The 21,769-nt window shown below is 55.2% G+C and overlaps 2 protein-coding genes across 3 annotated transcripts; both read right to left on the bottom strand.

The window, feature by feature from the left end:
- Positions 1-131: 131 nt before the first annotated feature.
- On the bottom strand, positions 132-1,112 carry Timm13 (translocase of inner mitochondrial membrane 13). Its single transcript, XM_052165387.1, has 3 exons — positions 845-1,112; positions 703-771; positions 132-485 (listed from the first exon to the last, which is right to left on the bottom strand). Exons 1-3 carry the CDS (start codon positions 962-964, stop codon positions 387-389), a joined length of 288 nt encoding a protein of 95 aa, XP_052021347.1. The 5' UTR covers positions 965-1,112; the 3' UTR covers positions 132-386.
- Positions 1,113-1,554: 442 nt separating this feature from the next.
- On the bottom strand, positions 1,555-16,937 carry Lmnb2 (lamin B2). Of its 2 annotated transcripts, XM_052165373.1 has the most exons (12): positions 16,619-16,937; positions 9,237-9,373; positions 7,851-8,007; positions 7,633-7,758; positions 5,275-5,445; positions 5,078-5,203; positions 4,745-4,965; positions 4,292-4,568; positions 4,109-4,216; positions 3,623-3,742; positions 3,364-3,474; positions 1,555-2,984 (listed from the first exon to the last, which is right to left on the bottom strand). In XM_052165373.1, the coding sequence occupies exons 1-12, from the start codon at positions 16,901-16,903 to the stop codon at positions 2,943-2,945; spliced, it is 1,881 nt and encodes a 626-aa protein (XP_052021333.1). In that variant the 5' UTR covers positions 16,904-16,937; the 3' UTR covers positions 1,555-2,942. The 2 variants fall into 2 exon arrangements, with proteins under 2 accessions (XP_052021333.1, XP_052021334.1); XM_052165374.1 differs by lacking the exons at positions 7,633-7,758; positions 7,851-8,007; positions 9,237-9,373; positions 16,619-16,937 and adding an exon at positions 6,541-7,294.
- Positions 16,938-21,769: the final 4,832 nt, after the last annotated feature.

Genomic DNA, 21,769 nt, shown 5'->3' with positions numbered 1-21,769 from the left:
CGTGACGACGGAACACCTGAGACCATGCTCCGAAGTCCCCGAGCCAGCTGACACCAATGGGAAAGATAGATACCCTGGGAGGTCGGGGCCTACTCTGGGGAAGGGACCTGAAGCAGTGAGATGACACGCCATTTTTTCTGCCCCAGTAACGGTTTATTGGCCTGCTCGCACGAGGTCACAGGTCAGTGGAGCCAGCCAGATCCCCGCGCTCGAAGGGGTCCTCGCTCTCTTCTGAGACTGAGCTGGACGCAGCAGCCCAGGGGAGAGGCCTCGATCCCCGAGCCCTCCATGCTGCCAGAATTCGGGACGGCTGAAAGGAGCCGCCCTTTACTGGTAGGAAAAACAGTTCCGACCATGAGCACGGTGTCCCGAGGCACAGGTCTCGGTCACATGTTGGCTCGTTCCCGCTGCAGTCGAGAGTTGTAGGCGCGGGACACGGTGTTCCAGGCGTCCATGTAGCGGTCCATGCACATGGCGATGCATTTCTGCAAAGCGCGGAGGGGATCCCTGACTTACAGTCTCATGACCCGAAGACCACCCAGTAAAGCTGCACCGACACAGGCGCAGAAGCCCGTTCCTCACCCCGCGCACGCGCAGGACTCCTCAGTAGGCGTGCCTAAGGCCGTGCACGCGCAGATTTAACCTCCTAGAAGCTCCTGACCCCTGCGCCCCTCACCACCCACGGGTTCCGGGGTGTCTCACCTGCTCCGAGTTATCCAAGGAGCCCCCGGGCTTCCCGATGCACTTCCGGAAACACTTGTCCGTCATTCTCTGTGGACACACACGAGGCCTCAGCGGGGACTCACCTGGGGAACCCCGCCACCAGCCCCAGCGCGCCCCGCACCTGTAGCAGCTCCTGCGCGTTGGCCACGGCGATCTGCACTTTCACCTGCTCCATAATGGCCCCCGGGTCCAGCTTCCCGCCGCCCGTGCCGCCGAAGTCCGAGCCGAAGCTGCTGTCCATGGCTGCTTAGACAACTGGGCCGCGGTCGCGCGCGCTGTCGGTACGCGCCGGAAGCCAGGGCACCACGGGAAACGGAGGCTGTGTCGATTCCCACAAGGCGGCGCGCCTCGTCCCCAGTCTAACAAAACTGTGGCTCGAGTCGCCAAGGAAACAAGTGAAACTACACCTCCCACAAATCCGTGCGCGCCGTGCCCTATGGGAAACTTCAGACTCCTGCTCCCATAAGGATGTGCGCGCCGTCCCTAAGCACTTCCGGCTTATAGAAGGACAGGAGCGGGGCAGTAGTAGTGCATGCCTTTAATCCCAGCACTCGGGAGGCAGAGGCAGGCGGGCTTCTGAGTTAGAGGCCAGCCTGGTCTACAGAGTGAGTTCCAGGACAGCCAGGGCTTTACAGAGAAACCCTGTCTCGAAAAAAACAAACCCAACCCAACCCAACCCGAACCACAATTCCCAGAAGGCTGTGCAACTTCCTGCATGAGCGCACTAACTTCTGAAGTCCTGACAAGCGCTCTGCAGGGTCATTTTGTAGTCTACCTTCCCGCTGTGCATGCATACAATATAAAATTCTCGCCGCCATACGGGACAGAGGATCAGTTGATTAAAATCAATGATTATTTGAGTATACAAAAGTTTCCAGTTGTAAAATGTATATTACAAATCATAGGCGGAAAAGAATGGGTGGAACACACGTTTGGCATGCATCTTACAAAAAGAAAACAATCTGTAGGTGTGCGCAGTGCAGGCAGCTCCCCAGCAGCAGTCCCACTCTGGTAATCACCTAGCCTAGCCGGGGCCAGAAACAGATCTGAAGATTACTCTAGATCTGCTCCTCAAACACAAGGAAGCTAGCAGGAAGTGCGGGAGTACACCTGCCCTGTGGGCAAGGCAACAGGGCTGCGCAGTAACTGCAGCCAGCCATGACTATCCAGGAGCCAACGCTGGTCACAAAGAACGGAGGTATCTAGAAGCAGGAGGTGGCTGGTAGGTCTGGAGGTCCTGTGGTCAAGAGCTCGTGCCTTGGGGGAGACTAGGCCTGAACTCTTCTTACCATCAGCTGTGCCAGGAGGGAGATAGCACTCCCCATAGCTCAGTAACCCCCAGAGCGGCGTCCCCGTGAGCTTCATTACTGACCAATGTAAAAAAATAAATATTCTTTTAAAAAATACCATGTGTCAGTGGTGGGAAGGTGAAAGGTGAAACTGGCTGGTTCCTGGCGCTAAGTTTCAGGGAAGCAAGTTTCCAGGCCTTGCCATTAGGGTGGGGCACAGAGGACACGCAGTGTACATATATATGGGGCCAGGAGCACAGCCAGCTTGGCCTCACTCCTGTGAGCAGTCGCTGGCTGGGAACCCACAGCCTTTGCTCCTGAAGGCACAACACCCACGATCTGCCTGTCCCCTCAGTCTTAGGATGGGAGGAGCTGTCCCCTGTGTGAGCTCCCTTCTTGATCCTCAGCTTTCGAAGGGACTAGAACATTTTAGAATCTGGGCCCAGAGAAGTCTATGAATGCCCTGATGCTGGGGACTGTTAAAAACCCTTCAGACTCAGAGCACAAAGCCGGACCATCCCTGGGTTCAGGTGCCATCAATTCCAGGAGAGGAGGGTCTGCCCTGTGTCCTCAGAGCCACCACATCCTGACAGGCTAGTGAGCCCCACAGTCCGTCTGGATTCTGAATTTGATTCAAAAGGCTTCAAAGAAAATGACCAAATCACCACAGTTTCATATTAGGTCCCCCCTGAGCTAGCAGCCATTCTCCTGCCCCAGATCCAGGCCCAAGTCCCTCAAGTTTGCAGGCTCCCAGCCCAGGCCTCTATATCACACGACGGCGTGTGGCCAGTTGAGGCCTGTGGGCAGAGCCCACCCACATTCTCATGGTTGCTTAACAGTCATCTAGAAATGTACCACGGACTAGCGAGAGCAGACCATAAAAAAATAATTTCAGGGGCTCTGGGGACCATGGTGACTGTGGGGCAGGTTTTACATCAGCCGGCAGCCCCTTGAGGTAGTCCTTGGGTCCCCCTGCAAGGAATGAGGGAGGATGGAGTTAGGCAGCCTGCTCCCAAACAAGCGCAAGGCCCTATTCCAGAGCCTTCCATTTGTCCCCAGTCCAGACTTGGGGGCCAGAGTCCCCATCTCCCCACCCCAAGCTCTAAGCAAAGAGTATCCTGGCTGAGAAGTCAGGAGTGTGGCCTCTGAGGCCTGTAGTGTCCCAGAGCCATGCAGTGAGTGAGTATAATTGTCATCTGAGGCAAGACTATAGACCCTATACCTGAAGCCCCACTAGGTGCAAAGCCCCACTAGGTGCAAGGCCCCACTAGGTGCAAGGCCCCACTAGGTGCAAAGCCCCACTAGGTGCAAAGCCCCACTAGGTGTGGCACTAGCCTCATGCTTTCTCTACCTGCTGGTGGAAGAGGTCCTCTTCGCCAAATTCTGCCTCTTCCTCTTCCTCCTCTTCCCCGTTTTCACACCCCTGGACAGATGACTGCTTTGCAGCCTGCATGGCCACCTCCTACACAACAAGAGTCACCAGTGTATCTGACCACCTCCAGTGCGAGTGGCTGCATCTCACTAGAGGCCACCCACAGGTTCCAGCTCAGTCACAAGTGCCATGAGGGGAGGCAGGTGTCGGGTCCCAGTCACCCATGCTGGGCACCTACCTCACCATCCGCGTTGACCAGGACAGTGCGGAAGCTCTCCCCAGATCCCCAGCTGCTCTGGCTCTTCCACACAAGGGTTGATGGGGGACTGTGGGTAGCCCCTGCGCCAGCTGCCCACACCTGAGGAACCAAGATGGCCCTGCCAGTCACCTCAGGGGCTGGGGCAGGCAATGGCTGCCCACCATGAGGCCCCCACTAAGTGGGCCTTTCCCAGCAGGACAGACTCAGGATGTGGAAGAGACAGGTTCACAATGGCCCCGAGCACCCGGCCGGAGAACTGTACTGGGATCCCAGTACTTCAGGGACTCAGAACTGTGAACTGCCAGGCCTCAGACAAGGGTGCAGTACCCCTGAAGGGTGTGTAGTAGCTGTCAGTGCAGCTCGGTGGCCACAGGGCTGGTCTCAGAACACACTAAACCCATAGAGAACCTCCCACCCTGGAAGCTGGTGTTGGGAACCTCCCACCCTAACACCGCTGGCACCTACCGTGACTGTCTGGCCGGCCCGCAGGACATACTTGGGTGTGAACTTGTAGGCGATGTCCTCACCCTCCACAACCTGTCTCTTGATCCTCCAGTTCCCCAAAGACTGGTCCTGCAACCCAGACCCATTTTTGACCTCTGGCCACCAGGAACAGAGAGCCTGTTCCACTCACCCAGCCGCGCTCACCTTGTCTGAAGAGTTCTTAAGGCGCACGAACCTGCCCTCCAGGTCCACCTCGTCGATGCACACGACACCCGTGGCCACAGCCTGCTGGGCCAGGCGGGAGCCACTGCTCGCACTGGAGGCACTGCTGGGTGAGCCTGGGGTGTCCTCAGTCTCCAGCCGCCGGCGCTTGCCCCGGCTCTGCCCCACCGACATGCCAACCCCACTGCTGCTGCTGCTGCTGCTCGAGGTGGCCCGAGAGATGGTGACCCGTGATGAAGAGCTGGGGGTCAGCTTAAGCCTGAGGGGTGGGAGATGTGAGTGGCCAGGTGTAGTCAGGCCTGTCCTCTCTGCCCCTCCCTCTCATCCGCCCCTCCCCCTCGTCTCTGGGCCCCACCTCCGCCATCCGCCCCTTCCCTCGTCTCTGGGCCCTGCTCCCGCCCTCCCCTCCTCCCCTCATCCCAGTGCCTCTCTCACCTTTCCTCCTCGCCCTCCAGCAGCTTGCGGTAGGCGCTTATCTCGATGTCCAGGGCCAGCTTGACGTCCAGCAGCTCCTGGTACTCCGCCAGCTGCTGCTGCATGGCATCCCGCACCTCTGTCATCTCCTGCTCTTTGGTGTCCAGCATCTTGCGGAACTTGTCCCGCTCCCCAGCTAAGGCCTCCTCCAGCTCTCGGATATGGTTCTCTGCGGCACTGGCCTGGGAAGGGTGTGGCCAGGTCACAGAGTGGTCTCTGTACCCTCAGATAGGAGGGACCAAGAGAGGACTGGAGTGCCAGAGGCCCTTAGGGGCAGGGCTGGGTTCCTGTCACCTGCTTTTGGAGGCCTAAGAGCTGGTAGCTGAGGGACTCCACACGCATGCGGGCCTCCTTGAGCTCCTCGCGGGCTGCGCGGGCTGCCTTGTCATTCTGGTCCGAGGTCAGCTTGGCGTTGTCCAGCTAGGGGAGTCAGGAATGTAAGCACAGGAGGTGACAAGCGAACAGCTCCCATCCCCTCCTCACAGCCGTACCTTGGCCTGGTAAGTCTGCTCCAGCTCTAGCCGGTACTGGCGCACTTGCTCATCGTGCCGACTGCGCAGGTCCTCTAGAGCCTGAGCCATCTTGACGTCATATTCCTGTTGCCGGCTGCTGTCCACCTCCACCAAGTGCCGCTCATGCCTCCGTCGTGTCTCCCGCACCTCCTATGAGGGGACTAGTTACCCAGCTGTGCCAGGCTGCATCTCTAGGTGCCTGGCCGTGTGCACAACTGGAGTATTATTTAGCCAGGAAATGAACAAGGCTCTAACTCGATCCACAGCTCTATGTGGTGGGACAGGTGTACAGAGCCATATTGGGGAGCCCTACCAAGGTAGGAACTTGACATTGGCCAAGGACAATTCCGGGCTTCAGGCAGGAATCTGACATTAGGACATAATAGGGAAGTAGGTTAAGGCAGGAATTTTTATCCTAGGGTGGAGAAGCTCAGTGAAGGTTGAGCTCATTGTTCCTCCAGGTCTAGGAATTCCGGAATTAAGCAGGTGACCCACCCAGCTGCCAGAACAGTTGAGACAAGGACCTCCAGGAGAAGCTAGACAACTTCCACCAGAACTCAGCCTGGAGTCTGGGGGGAAGGGTTTGCCCAAACTGTTAAAAGGTCTGACAGACATTAAAGTTTTGGCCTCGATCAGTGAAATATTGTCCTGGCCCTTCTTTCTTTTCGCCCCTTCCCCATTCATCCCTCAGCTTCTGTTCCAGCAATAGCTGCAGGCAGCTATGGAATACAACAGACAGGTACTATATGCTGAGAGGGGAACCAGACACCGAAGGCAGCAGCACTGGGGAGGCAGAGGCAGAGGCAGGTGGATCTCTGAGTTCAAGGCTAGCCTGATCTACAGAGTAAGTTATAGGACAGACAGCTACACAGAGAAATCCTGTCTCAAATAAACAAACAAACAGATAAAGGTTTTCTTCCCCAGGGGTGGCAATGCTCACCCTAAATGCCAGCACTCAGGAGGCCAAGGCAGGAGTGCTCCAGGCCAACTAGGTCTACATGGGGAATTTCAGAGTCACAAGGACTGCATAGTGTTTTGAGAGGCTGTCTCCGCCCCCACCTTCCTCCCCTGTGCATGGAGTTCCAGGGCAGCAGCCTCCACAGGAAGATGGAGAGTGAGGGGCGGGGCTCCCCTAGGCTCTAGCCCAGAGAGCCAGGATGCAGTGGCTGCCACAGGCTCCTCAAGACACATCCTTCTGGTGCTCCACATGGCTGCCCAAGGAGGCTCAGGGCTGTACCCCCTCACCTGCTCTCTTGTGGGGACCCTGAGGTGGATGTTCCAAGTCCTGGGATATCTCACAGCTCCCTTTGCCTTCACAGGGTCCCCCACTGCTTCCTTCACGGGGGTCTTTCCAAGACCCCTCAGGCGTCTCTTCGTGCATTCCCTCAGAGGTCTCCCTCTGAGCTCCGGCAGAGCTCCAGCCGTGGTATATTTCAGAGGGCTGGCTGCCTCCAGCCAGTCCCCGCTGCATCCCTCTCCAGTGCCTCTCGTGGGTTCTGACTCCCCCATGGGTTTGTGTTCTCAAACTGGAGTCTTCCCAGAATCCAGTTCTCCCATAGGTTCAAGGTCCCTTATAGGTCCCTCTGTGGGTTCCTGGCTGAGGTCAGGGTCCCTGGTGGCTTTCCACCCAGGGTTCTACACCAAAGCTCTCTGGGCTATCCCACAGCTGCTTGTGCCTCCACAGCCCTCCTCTGTACTGACCACAGGCGGGGCCTGGCCCAGCGTAACCCAGGGATGCGGCCGGCATTATGATGACACAATCAGCTCTGTGGGGGTCAAGGTCCCTGGGGCCCCGTGTGACAAACCTGCATCTAGGGACAGTCCCTCCAGCCATGCTCAGGTCCCAGAGGCCCTGAGGACTGAGGGGAGACCCTGAGGTCTGAATATAGTCCCCTAAGCCACATTCTGAGCCTCAGACCTAGAACGGTAACCCTCAGCAGACAGGCTAAGTCACAGCTGTGGATGTCAGAGGACCATTTGTGGGAGTCAGTTGCCTTTACACACTAAGGCTGCTTGCTGACAATTTAAGTCCCCCCCCCACCCTTTGGTTGCTGTTAATTTTTAGACAGGGTTCCTCTGTAGCCATGGCTATCCTGGAATTCACTCTGTAGACCAGTAAGTGGTAGACATACACCTGACTGCCTCTACCTTAGAGATCCCAGCGCCTCTGCTTCACCCATGCTGGTATTCTGATTTAAGATCCGCCCTCACCTCCTCAGACCCGCCCCTCACCTCCTCAGATCCGCCCCTCACCTCCTCAGACCCGCCCCTCACCTCCTCAGACCCGCCCCTCACCTCCTCAGATCCGCCCCTCACCTCCTCAGACCCGCCCCTCACCTCCTCAAACACACTCTTGCTGAAAGCCAGCTCCTCCTGCAGGCTCTGGCAATGGTTCTCCAGGTCCACACGCATCAGCGTCTCCTTCTCCAACTGCTTCTTGGCCACAGCGTGACCGTCCTCTGCCTGGGAGACATGGGGCAGTGAGCGGAGGGGACAGCCTACTGGCCCAGCTGCCACCTCAGTGTCTCCATGTCATTAGGGAGCTGGGACAGCACCTTGGCCAGCTGCGCTCGAAGCTCTGCCACCTCCGTCTCCAGGCCACGCTTGTCGCCGAGGGCTGCGGCCAGCTCTGCCTCACTCCGGTGGAACAAGGCCTCCAGGTCCTTCACTCGGCCCTGGGCCACCGAGAGCTCACCTTCCCGCTTCTTGGCACTGAAAGCAGGGAGGATGGTCAGTCAGAAGGTCCAGGGAGGCCTAGCGCGAGGTCGCCAGGGTCCCTGTTAGTGGCTGTAGGCTGCCTGTCTGCTGCCCCAGTTCCTGGGAGGCTGAGGCAGGACTGCTCCAAGGTTGAGACCAGCCTCGTCTACAGAGACCCTATTTCACAAACAAGAGCATTCTCAAACCAAGCCAAACCCAGCCGAAGTGCCTGACACTGTGGGCACAGGACATGAGCTGCAGTGGTCAGAGCTGCAGGCACCCCGGCCTGCCCAGCCATATACAGAAGCCCAGTCCTGGGTGGGGCCGCCCAGCGGTACACAACTAGCTGTAACTCATTAAAGTCACAGAGGAAACTCACAGGGCAAGATTAGAGGTGGGCCTTTAAGCACGCAGGTGTCAGCAGATTTTGGTGACTTTTACGATATTTGTAATTCTTCCCTTTTGTGGCACAGGATATCTAGAACCCAGATTGGCCTCACACTTGCAGCAGTCCTCCTGCCTCAGCTTTCCCCAGTTGGCTAGTGACGAGTGTATAGAGATGGGCAGTACCCATAGCTAAGTAGCCACAGCTCCGTCAGACTCCAGACTGCTCCCTACTATGTAAAACTATCCTGGGGGGAGGGGAAGGTGCTGTGGACAGGGGGAGGGATCTGCTGCCTAGCTGGTGCCAACCCCACACCAGATGTGCGGAGCTGGCCAGGACAGAAGCACTGGCTGCCTCAGCACCGGGATGCGGCTGTCGCCTATGAACACCCTCAGCTCCAACACATCAGCTTATTAAGCCAGCCGCAGGTGCTGAGTGAGGGGAGACACGGCAACCTCAAACACTGTCACCAAAGACCTGGTGTGCTCAGACCCTCACAGGACAGGCTCCGGCTTGTGGCCACTATGAAGGGCAGATGACTGAGCAGAAGAACTTGGGTAAATCTATAACAGGTCCCTTCTGAGGCAGGGGGTCCCAGGATGGTCTCACCCGCGGTGGGTTCTGCAGAGCAGAGGCAGGACCTGCATCCTCCACCCAGCCCAAACCAGGCTGGTATTTAGCCAACCATTCTACAGCTACAGCATTCTCCTGCCACCGTCCTGGGGGTGGGGGGTGGGGGGACCTTCAGCCTGTGGGCGTGGCTAGTCTTCTAACTAGCTACTCTGAGGAGCCTGCCCCATCTTCCCAGGGCACAACAAGCACTCCACCCACCACAGGGGGCCCTGGCTTGAGCACCCACCTTTTCCTGGTCTCCTCCAGCTCCGCCTGCACCTTTCCAATTTCAATCTGTAGCCGGGCACGTTCACGGGCCGTCTCATCCAGTACCCGCCGGGCGTCAGCCAGCTCCGACTCGTACAGGGTCTTGATGCCACTCACCTGGGGAGACGGGGCAGGGGGGTGACAACGGGAACCCAAGACTATCCCATGACACTGTCTTAGATATAACAGAGGAGGGGTCTGGGTGGTCTTTCTGGAAGAAACCAGCTTCCTTTCCCACAATTTAGACTGCCAGGATGACACGATCAGGCCACAGGACCCTGAGGCTTGGGTGGGAATGTGTAGCCAAGGGTAGCCCACTTTGCACCTTTGGCTCAGGGCCTTACGATTCTCAGCTATTGGACATCCCTGCCAACCCACTGCACCTGTGCAGCAGATACCCGGCATCCCACTGGCCAGTCTAGAATTCCTGGTCTAATGTGTTTTCTTTCCTCCAAAGCCCCAGTACCGAGATGACAGTTATCCAGTGGCAGGCAAGCACTCTCTCCACTGAGCTCACCCCCACAATGACGGTGCTGATCATGTCACAGTGTAGGCAGGTGACACTGAGTCCACACAGAGCTTTCCTGGGTGCTTTGCAGGGTCACATTCCTGTCCCTATTATGGCAATTTGGAGACCTCCTTTCTGAATCGGCCTTCTATCCCTCAGGTTCCGTTCCTGCATCCTACCCCTTGGGGAAAGAGCTGGGAGACCTAAGGCCACCTGGATGAGACACTGTGATGGCTATTCCTGGTTGTCAATGGAATGACATCTGGAATGAACTACAATCCAGAAATGGAGGGCATGGTAGTGATTGGGTCAATTGGACTGCAGACTGAAAGTCATTCCATAATTTCCCTTAATCTATAGACATCCCGTAGGTTCTGTGACTCCAGAACCCTGCCTAATCCAGACACTCAGAGTCCCCCCTGGATCCATATTCAAAGTCAGGCTGCTACAGGGTCACTCCACACGGTGCCTGGCAGGGGGTTTTCAGGGACACTCAATACACACTTGCTTTGGACCTCTCCCTGCTGGGAAGACAGTTGCCACCTGCATGCCACAGGCCACTTGCCACTTGCCTCTGGCGAGGCCACACGCACACCAGCTGGGCTGGAGACTCGGGTTTCTCCCAGGCCCCCCTCCCTCCAGTGTGCAGCTATGAGCTTAACGTGTTTAAAGATACGCGGCAACAGACGGCAGGGAGGCACAGTCCTTCACAGCCCGGACGGCAGAGAGAAGCGGGCATAGGTGTGGCCCTTGGCTGTGGAGAGCAGGGAACACCACCTGCAAATGTATACAATGTGCACAATGTCACCAGCCCTGACACCAAGGCCCCAACAGCTGGGCATTCTCAGTGTAAGATGGGCATGTGCCACCATCTGCCCTACGCTGACCAGGACTCTGATGGGACGTGTGGAGGGGCCTGAAAGGCATGGGGCTCAGTGAGTCCCAGATGCAAAGGCCACACGGTGTGGTCTCTAGGACAGAAGTGTCCACAGTGGGGGAATCCAGACAGGAGGGAGACTCACGGGTGCTGAGGGGAGGGAAGACAGGATAATGGCTCCCACGAATGTAATCGAGTTCAGGGGATAGAATGTTCTAGAATTGGACAAGGGTGAGATGACACAGACCTAATGTAGTACCTTGAACTGCAGCGAGACTTTGGGGGTGCATAAGCTCAACACACATCAGGGCTCAGGTGCCTGGTGTCTGCACACCAGCACAGAGATGGCGGCTGCCCAGCACGGGCCTGGCAGGTCAGCCAAGGCCAGAGTAGAAGGGCTATTGAGGGTCTTCTGCAGGTGGGACTCAGGCTCAGACAACTGTATGACAGAGAGAGAGAGAGAGTGTGTGTGTGTATGTGTGTGTGTGTGAGAGAGAAGTGACTGTGTGTGAGAGAGAGAGATGTGACAACACTTGTGAAACAGAAATGAACACACTGTGTGAGAGAGAAAAATGAGACACACTGTGTGTGAGGAGGGTGGCTGAAATGGGTGAGGCTCTTATTCCCATTTTACAGACAAAGACACTGAGGCCTGGAGCAGGACAAAGCCTCCTTCAATCCAGCCCTGCATCAGCGGCACAATGGGTCTGCTACAAGAAAACAGGAAGAGGTAATAAAACAGGTGCTTGCCGGGCAGTGGTAGCGCACGCCTGTAATCCCAGCACTCTGGGAGGCAGAGGCAGGCGGATTTCTGAGTTGGAGGCCAGCCTGGTCTACAGAGTGAGTTCCAGGACAGCCAGGGCTACACAGAGAAACCCTGTCTCAAACAAACAAACAAACAAACAAATAAATAAATAAATAGAACAGGTGCTTACTCCTGTCTGCCACGGTCACCCTCACCTCAGGACTCTACAAGCCCTGGTGTGTGTGGGGAGTGCCCTTGACCCTAGAAGAACACTTGAGATGTAACCACACTGGGCCCCACACCCTCATGTTGGTGCCAAAACGACCAAAACCGCCAGCCCATATAAACATCTTGTTTTCAGAAGCTGGTGAACCCCAGCATTCTGTCACAGCGACAGGAGCTAGCACTGAGGTATAAAATAAGACACACATGCACTCACACACACCTCACAGACACTGACAGATACAGATACAGATACATACACACACACACACACAGGTGTCCCCCTCAGTCCCTGCCTGCCAGTCACTTCCCACGGGATGCTGATTCGTCAGGCCTGGGGTGGACAGAACACAGAAGCTCTGGAGGAAGGTCCACAGGAGGTGACCACAGGACTACCAGCAGGACTAGGAAGAATGGGTGGGTGGGGTGCGTTGACAGGGTGTACCCCTGTCACCCTGTCCTTCAGAGGCACTGACCGGTGCATGCTCTGTGGGCTCCTGGGTGGGTCCTGGGGCACAAAGGGCATGGGGAACATAGGCAATATGGTGACCCATGGGCCTGCTCCACAACTTGCTCCATGTAGACCCTATGTCTGGGTCAGCCTGGTCTATACTCAGGCCTGCAGGCCAGCTGCAACCGTTGCCTGAGCCTACCTGTCTAGAATTGCTTCTATATTTTTATTTTTTATTTTTCTGACAAAGGGTCTTACTAGGTAGCCCAGGCTAGCCTTGAACACACAGAAATCCTCTGCCTCCTGAGAGCAGGATTAAAGGCAGTTTCTATATTTTATTTTTTTTAGTGGCTGGAATAGAGCTGGGTAGTCTGTGGCCTGACAGTACTCACCAATAAAGCTTTATTAACAAGCAATCTCAAAGTGATGTCATCTCAGGTAGATCTGGCCCCACAACACCACCATGTTGCTCAGTCACAGAGATCCCTGTGGGGATGCCGGCAGGCTACATGAGCCCCACTCAGCGAGGACAGGTAGCTTCTGGCAGTGGTTTCTGTAGCAGTACTGCAGGGCCCAGCCGGAGACTCCAGACACAGGTCAACACACATCCCCAGAGCCTTGGGGCTCAGAAGGTCTGAGGTGGCCTTTGTCAGTATCACATGTAAGCTTGGCTGGAGAGATTTGCTCCTGCAGGACTCCCTGTCCCTCAGACACACCAGCCCAGCAATGGGACACCGGGGAACCTTATCCCGGCCTCGGCATACACCGGCAGCCTTCCTGCTGCCCTCCAGCACCCTCAACCCATGCACAACAGCAAAGCCTCACAGACACCAAGTGATGTCAGTCTGCAAGCAGAAGCTATGCTCGGCCCAGCTCTGAAGGAGAGTGAATGAAACGAGAGCCGGCACGCAAGCCGGTCACCTCGCGTGAAGGCTAGCCGGCAGCCTAGCCTTCAGTGGTACCTTCAAAGCCTCCCTCACAGGCCCCTGCCGATGCCCCAGGTCTCAGCTGCAACAGGATAGCAGAAGATCTGGTGATCGCTCTGGCAGGCCACGCCCTGCCAGGCGGCACCAGCCACACCTGTGCCTGCTCCTTGCCAAGCTGCCAGAGGCACTGCTGACAGGTGGGGCATGTCTGTCTGTATGCTGTCCTTTGTGGTCACTCCCACACACTTCCTGTACTGCCTGGCAACGCCGCCAGCTGTCCCCAGACATCTTACAACACTAGATGAAGAAACTAAGCAGGCTGGCTCCCAGCAGGGCAACGCGCCTGTCACCTGCTGCCAGCTGCTCTGTCTCACACTTCAGCCCCCAATCAGCCCTGTGTTCTGACCAGCCTTGCAAATCTGAGAAACAAAGGTGGACTTTGTCACCTGCATGGACAGGTGGCGTCCACTAGGGCTGGCACTGCACGTGTTTGCAGAGCTCCAACTGTCTGTGGGACAAAAGGGCTACAAAGAACTGGGTGGCGGTGGCACAGGCCTTTAACCCCAGCACCGGGGAGCCAGAGGCAGGTAGATCTCTATGAGTTCAAGGCCAGCCTGAACTCTATAGCTGAGTCAGTTCTAGGTCAGACAGGGTTACACAGAGAAACCCTGTCTTGAAAAAACAAAATAAATGAATCTTTAAAAACAAAAATAACCTTAAAAATGACAGAGGGAGACACCAAAAGGTGACCTCTGGCTTCCACATTTGGACGCATGCGTGCGCGCGCGCGTGTGCACACACACACACACACACACACACACACACACACACACACCAGCCATCCTGATTCCACCCAGCTAAGCTTAAGTCCAAGCCTGGTGGTACAAGTCTTTAATCCCAGGAGGCAAAGACAAGCAGATCTCTGAGTTCAAGACCAGCCTAGAACAGAGCAAGTTCTAGGTAAAGGAAAACTTAAATTGAGGCTTGGTGGATCACACCTTCAATCCCAGTGCTTAGGAGACAGGCATGCAGATCTCTGAGTTCAAAGTCAGTTTATGGAGCAAGTTCCAGGACACCCAACTTAGGCAGTGAAGGAGTTGGAAAACAGAAAGCTGGTGAAAATGCAATAGAACAAGGGAGCCATGTTCTAGGTCCAGCAAGCAGCAGAACTCGGCAGCTCTGGCCATGTGTCTCTGGCTTTAGAGTCCAGAACAGAAGGGACTACTGGGACAATTGATGCTGGTTAACTGGAGCTAAAAAGTTAATTAGTGGTGATTAAGAGACCAGCATCACCTAGGTGAAATCTTCTGAGAAGTGGTTTCTGAGAGCACAAATAAGCAGTGTTCCAGAGATAGCCAAGGTTGTACCTCATGCTGCAGCCAGGCTTGGTAATGTGTAAGAGTCACCCAGTGGTCCTGGTTTTGAAGGCATGAAGGAGTCATGAAGATGAGGGTTGGCACTGATAGAGGCCATGGAAGGCCATTGGTGAAGGTGCAGCTTCAGTTGCAATTGATGGCCCAGGACTGAAGGGGTCATGCATAGGAGCTGAGGCTTGTCACCATGAAGAGAGCCTATGGGAGGCTACTGGGGAAGCCTGGGTGCAGCAGAAGACCCCAGTGTATTGGAGATGCCAGCACCCCTCTGAGTCCCCAGATAGCCCATACCTCACGGTCCCTGGGGTTACATGTTGCCAGGATCCAGTGCCCCTCCCCCCAGGCAGCCTGCCAACTCCAAGACCTAAGAATGGCTTCTAGGACCCTCACCACAGCCCTTGAGCACCTGGGGCCCATCCTAAGTTCTATGAGAAGTTCTCTATGTCTGAGAGTCCCTCCCCAACAAGACCCTTCACCCCCTTTCAGAGGACTTGAGTTGTATTACCCTAACCAAGACTAGAGACCATCCTTGTACCCCCAAGAGGGTGGAGTACAAACACTCTCCAGATGCCTGCTGTGGGGGGTGGGCAGCCGGCAACCCCAATGGCTCCTCCCCCAGGTACCAGGCTCCTGAAGCCACACTGTGCCCGGGACAAGCTGAATGGGTAGTAGCCCACTCTGTGCCGGTCCCTGAGGAGTCACACACTCATTGTTGGACTCTCCCTTGGTATCCTTCAGCAGAAGCACCCCAAGATGTCCATGGACCCTACAGTAGATAGAGACTGCCTAGCTTGTCTATTGGTGACCCCTAAGAACACCCTCAGCCAGGCGGTGGTGGCGCACGCCTGTAATGCCAGCACTTGGGAGGCAGAGGCAGGCGGATTTCTGAGTTCGAGGCCAGCCTGGTCTACAGAGTAAGTTCCAGGACAGCCAGGGCTACACAGAGAAACCCTGTCTCAAAAAAAAAAAAAAAAAAAAAACCAAATCCAGAAAACAAAAAAACAAAACAAAAAGAAATCTCACAATCTCACACCCTAGAACCTAAGTGTCCTCAGGAGAGCCCCAAAATGCACCCCTGGGTCTCCCAGAACTGTGCTCAATGCACCCTTACTCATTGGGTCCCCAAAGCCCAGAAGTCTCTGAAGGATGATCCTTTACCCTTTTCTCAGGGTTGCTAAACAAAATCCCTCTGCCATCGCCAGGAAGAGTGAGCTGTGGTTCTGCACCTCTCCTCAGGGGCCCCCGAATCTCCCCAAACCTTGAATAAGGATGGCCTGGCCTAGGGTAGCGTTCTCCCTCAGGGGTCCCCAGAACAGCCTCCAGACAGCACTTCCTGAGGGTCCCCTAGGGTCTCATGAGCCCCTAATCGGGGAGCCTTGTTCAGCCTCAGTACAGTATCTCTGGGGTGTCTTAGGGATCAAGCAGGATCCTTTAAACCTATGACCCTGGATGGGTAGGACTTTCCTACCTATGCATGGAATGTGAAGTATCCTCCAAGGTCCTTGACACCATCTGGGGTGCATGCCCCCTAAATCTCTTCAGTCTTATTGAAGTTTTAGCTCTGTCTATACTTCTCCTTCAGGGTCCCCAGGTGAACACAGGTTAGCTTCTTCAGCACCTGTCCCAAGAGTGCCCGGGTGGGTGGGGCTTCAGGGGGCGGGGACTAACACTGTTTACACCTGATATTGTCCCTAAAGTCCCTCAGATGGGAGGGACTTGGACCATTCTGCACTAGTCCCCCTCCCCGCCTAGACTTTAACAAGTGGCTGGGTTCCTGGTAGGCGGAGCTTACCTGCCGGCTCCAGTTCCTGGTTCCCCCCCACAGTGGGTGGGGATTAGCGGTATGCACCTGTAAGGGAGGTGTCTCCCCGCCTCTTGGGCGGAGCTCAGTACTACGCAACTGATCCTGGGGTCTTACTGGTGGGCACGGCTCAGGCCTATGCACCCAACCCTGGGGTGTCCAGGTGGGCAAAGCTTAGCTATCAGCATCTGTCCCAGGGGTCCCCGGTGGGCTGGGCTCTGCGCTCTGCACCTGTCCTGAGGGTCCCTGGCAGGCAGGATTTATCCCTGATACACCAGCCCCGAAGTCCCCGGTGTACACGGCTCAGGTAGCTCTATGCACCATCCCCGCGGGTTCCCTGTGGGCAGGGCTTAGCTAGCTCTATGCACCAGCCTCCAGGATCCCGGGTGGGCAGGGCTCCGCTCACTTCACCTATCACCGGGGTCAAGCTCCCCGCGTCCCCAGTGCCGACCCACGTACCTCGCGAGTGGTCACCTCCTCCTTCTCGGAGATCCGGAGCAGCAGCCTATCATTCTCCAGCTCCAGAGCGCGGACGCGGTCGATGTAGTGTGCCAGGCGGTCGTTGAGCTCGCGCAGCTCCTCCTTCTCCTGCAGCCGAGACAGGCGCGTAGGCGACAGCGGCGTGGCGGGCCCCGCGTGGGGCGGCACAGACGCCATGGCGGAGGTGGCGGCGGCGGCGGCGGCGGCGGCAGCTGCAGCGGCGGCGGGAGAATCGCCTCGACTGCCCGGGTGCGGCGCGCTCATTCAATCCGCGCCGCGGAAGATGGCGCCGCCGCCCGCAGCGCGCCGGAATTTGTAGTCTCTCTGGCGCGGAGCACGCAGGGAGTGGTAGTCCACAAGGCAGCTTGCGAGGCATGCCAGGAGATGTAGTTTCCAGCTTTCCAGTAAAACCCAGGATTTGGCTGTTACCCTGATTGCGGGTAGGGGAAAGAGTTCTGATTTATACACGTGTACAGATGCACATGAGCGCACATAAACGCACACACAGAAATCAATTAATAAAATGCAAAACAAATCAAACAAAAAGACAGCAAGGGTGGGTGAGATGCCTCAGAGGGTGAAAGGCCCCTGCTGCCAAAACTGATGACCGAAGTTGGATCGCTGAGCCCTACACGCAAGAAGACCACCAGTGCACACAATTGTCCCCTGGCCTCCACAGGTGTATCAGTAGTGGGAATTTTGGCTTCTTCGAAAAACACAGAAATATGTGAATTTCTGTTTTTGTTTTAATTCGAGCTGTCACATGTGGGGCTGTGTCGGACCGTCCTCTGCAGCTATGATTTGACTCGTGCTCTAGCAGAGCCATGGTTTTGCAGCTACAGATAGTCTTTGCGATTGTGACCTTTGGAATTCTGGGCACTTTTCAGAGGATATACAAATGCTATGGTCCCAAGAGAAGTTTTGGCTGGTCTCTGTTGGTCATCGTTTGTTAAGTAGTCGTGTGCAAAGAAGAAATGACAACAAGAAGAAATTAGCCTGATGGCAAAATCAAACTCAATGCCCCTAATCGGCTGGAAGTAGTCTAAATAATGTCACCCTCTCTCCTCTCCGTCCTTTTTTCCCTCCTATCTAGTGTTAAGGGTTGAAAAGATGGAAGGAGGGTAGAAAAGGGTGGAAGAAAGAAGAACCCACAAAGTAGCCAAGTTCTGCTACAGTGTCCACACACAGGAACATAGAAAACAAATGTAATTTTTTTTTTTTTTTTAGGTTTTTTTGAGTCAGGGTTTCTCTGTGTAGCCCTGGATGTCCTGGAACTCACTCTGTAGACCAGGCTGGCCTTGAACTCAGAAATCTGCCTGCCTCTGCCTCCCAAGTGCTGGGATTACAGGTGTGCGCCACCACTGCCCGGCCAAATGTAATTTTTAAAATATAGATGAAGTGAGCAGAGCCCTGCTTGAGCCACTCTGGGGCTGGTGTATCAGGGCTAAATCCGGCCTGCTGGAGACCCTCAGGACAGGTGCAGAGCACTGAGCCCAGTCCTCCAGGGACCCCCTGGGACAGATGCCGATAGCTAAGTTTTGCCCATCTGGACACCCCAAAGTTGGGTGCATAGGCCTGAGCCCTGCCCACCAGTAGAACCCAGGAACAATTGCAAAGCATCCACTACTGTCTTCCCAGCACTGGGAAAGCTGAGGCAGGATGGTGAGTTTGAGGATAACATTGCAAAAACACAGGGCTACAAATGTGACTCAGTGCATAGAGTGCTTGCCTAGCTGAGGTCCTGGATTCTATCCCAGCACTGCAGAACACACACTGGATGTGATGGCCCCTTGCTGTCACCCCAGCACCAGGGACTTGGAGGTAAGAGAATCAGGAGCTCAAGGACAACTTCTGTGACAGAGAGGGCATGTATGCTCGGCTATTAGAAGATGTGGCTCTGTTGGAGTAGGTGTGTCATTGTGAGTGTGGGCTAAGACCCTCAACCTAACTGCCTGGAAGTCAGTCTTCCACTAGCAGCCTTCAGATGAAGATGCAGAACTCTCAGCTCCTCCTGCACCATGCCTGCCTGGATGCTGCTGTGCTCCTGCCTTGATGATAACGGGCTAAACCTCTGAATGTGTAAGCCAGCCCCAAATTAAATGTTGTTTTTATAAGAGTTGCCTTGGGGGCTAGAGAGATGGCTCAGCAGTTAGGAGCACTGACTACTCTTCCAGAGGTCCTGAGTTCAATTCCCAGAAACCACATGATGGGATCTGATGTCCTCTTCTGGTGTCTGAAGATGGCAACAGTGTATATATATATATATATATATATATATATATATATATTAAAAAAACAAACAGTTGCCTTAATTATGGTGTCTGTTCACAGCAGTAAAACCCTAACTAAGACAGAGGGTGTGTGACAGAATCTGGGCTGCGTGAGACTGTCTCAGAAAACAAAACAATTGGAGAGATGAGGAGAGGAGACAGCTGGGCAAGCAAGAAGACCCTCCCAATCCAAATCCCATAGATAGTCATAAATCTGGAAGAGGCAGAGCACCTGTCTGTATGTAGAACTCCTGAGGGGAGATGGGGAGCAGAGACAGGAGAGTCCCAGGGGACAGCTAGCTCCCCGTACACGGTGGAGAGGGGGGGACAGGAAGCCAAAGATCCTCACCTCTCACATGCATACGGTGACACACATGTGCACATATGAGGGGTAGGATGGGGATGGGGAGCTCGGCTCCCACCAAACTTCTCCAGACAGACTAACTGTCCCCTAGAAAATACCACCAGCAACCTAACCTGTCGCTCTGAGTGTTCAGCTGGATAACCACTGAAGCCAGAAAGGTAAGAATGACCCACTGGTGTTAACATTTGTGTCTCCCTAAAGCTACTTTGTGTCAAAGGATCTGCTACTGTTTTTCATTTTCTTTTCAACTTTATTTATTTCATGTATGAGTGCCCTGCTGCATATATATCTGCCTGCCTGAAGAGGGCATCAGATCCCCCTACTGCTGGTTGTGAGCCACCCTGTGGTTGCTGGGAACTGAACTCAGGACCTCTTGAAGAGCAGCTGGTGCTCTTAACCACTGAGCCATCTCACCAGGCCTTCCATTTTCTTATAATTAGAGCTGTTAGTGTAAAAAAATGTAAACATGGGTAAAGGGCATGGCTCAGGATCCCCTACCTAGAATTCCCCGGTCTGCAGGTGCGGTCAGGGCGCAGCCCCCTTAGAATCCCCCCAGTGAGGGTCTGGAGCATGCTTCAAAAGATGAGCACTCGCATACCTAAAGAGAAGTAGGTCTTCGGTTCCTCCTCTGGAAATGCAAACATTTTTCTTTTCCCTATCTGATTCCCACTGGCCAGCACATCTTTGCAAAGGGTCCAAACGGTAGCCCATCACCTCCTAAAAGGGCGGGCCTACTGACTTGAAATTGAGGCTAGGCCCAGCTCAACCTGGACTCGAGGAGGATTGCTGGCAGTTAAAAGTCGTTATCCCTGGCCGGGCGGTGGTGGCGCACGCCTGTAATCCCAGCACTCTGGGAGGCAGAGGCAGGCGGATTTCTGAGTTCGAGGCCAGCCTGGTCTACAGAGTGAGTTCCAGGACAGCCAGGGCTACACAGAGAATCCCTCAGGAACTCCTGAAGCCTGTTTCCATCTACCAGTAGGAGTCGGTTCTCTAACCTATGGGAGAAGGGACATATAGCTCTCCAATACCTGCAGCGCCTATCACCTTATCAACGTCCATGCTGGCCCCAGACTTCCCCAGACTCTACTCTCAAGTACCTGTTAGATATTTCAGAGTTTCCACATTTCCCCCTCCGTGCTCCCCCACTCCATACACAGTCCCTTTATACCCATTTCTCCATTCCACCTCTCTGCTTTCCCCGGGAGAGAGCCTTGGCATTTGGGAATAAACTTTTCCTTTTCCACCAACAGAACGGCCATTTAGGTTCTTTATGGCGTCCTCGCATACACCCCCCCTTGGCTTTGGACGTCCTCTGTTCCCCAGGGATGATGGCTGGGGTCGCACCCTATGCACACCATTTCTTCTAGCTACAATCCACGGTGCCCAGGTTTACTGTCGACTTCCCGCCCTCTTCCCTCTCCGCGGGGCGGGGTTCCTGGTGCACCCCACCCTCGCACTTCTGGACTCTAAGTCCCAGAAAACCGCGCGGTACTCTGGATGGGGCGGGACCCTCTTCTCCCTCCCACCCCCACCCCCACCCCATGCACTTCGAGAGACGTCCTGCGATTTTCAAATTTTGGCGCTGAGAGGGTGTGGCGGTGACAGCTGCTGCTGAGGTGTCCCCTTGCTGCCCGGGACTCGCAGGCTTCCCCATCCCCCACGCTTCTAAGACAGCGGGTGGGAAGTGGAGGACCCACGGCTCGAGGAAAGGAAACCGAAGCTTGTGACAGTGAAGGACTGGCCTGGAAGAGCAGCCCTCCAACAGCAAGCGTCCATGCCGGGGTACAAGGCTGACCCCTGTGCCTAGGGCGCTGCAAAGTGGCTGCTTGCTATCTACTTTGGAGGTGCAGAGCCGTTGGACAGGAAATCCGGTGCCCTCAACTCTCAGTCCTGAAAGTCCCCTGCTCACTGCACATCCTTTCTCCTTCATTCCCCGAAGCCACTGTCTCCGCCCAAGCTGGATTTTGGCGCCAATTTTAAAAATAATAATAAATAAGCAAATCTCATGCCAAAAGATGTCGCTGGCTTCTGGCCCGGAGTTGAATTCGGAATTCTATCTAGAACCGGGATTTGAGAGAAACCAGATTCTGGACACTGAGTTTGTGTTCCAAATTTTGGATTCTGTATTTCAGGATTCTGGATGTGGGAAGACCTATTTTGAAGCATCGATTCTGGAATTGCGTCAAGCTCTCGGGGGTTGGGAATTCAAGCTACAATCTAGTTTGATCATAATTTCACAGCCTGGGACTGTGGCTAGGGACAGAGGCTGGAAGGGCTCTCTGAGTCTCGGGCCAGCCTGGTCTCCACGGCCAGCCTGGTCTCCACAGCCAGCTGCAAACAACCTAGATCTAGGAGACCGTGTCTCCAAAGAAAACACAAAAATAAAACACCACTGCCACTTCTGTGTTTTATAAAATGATAAAGAGATAGGGAATATGTTTGGTGGATGTATGGTGTGGGGGAAGGGACCCATGCCGAGGCATCCCTTCCCCCCTG

Source organism: Apodemus sylvaticus, chromosome 20, assembly GCF_947179515.1.
Source record: "Apodemus sylvaticus chromosome 20, mApoSyl1.1, whole genome shotgun sequence".
NCBI lineage: Eukaryota > Metazoa > Chordata > Mammalia > Rodentia > Muridae > Apodemus > Apodemus sylvaticus.
Note: the sequence above shows the minus strand (reverse complement) of the source record. Positions and strands in the feature narration are given on the sequence as shown.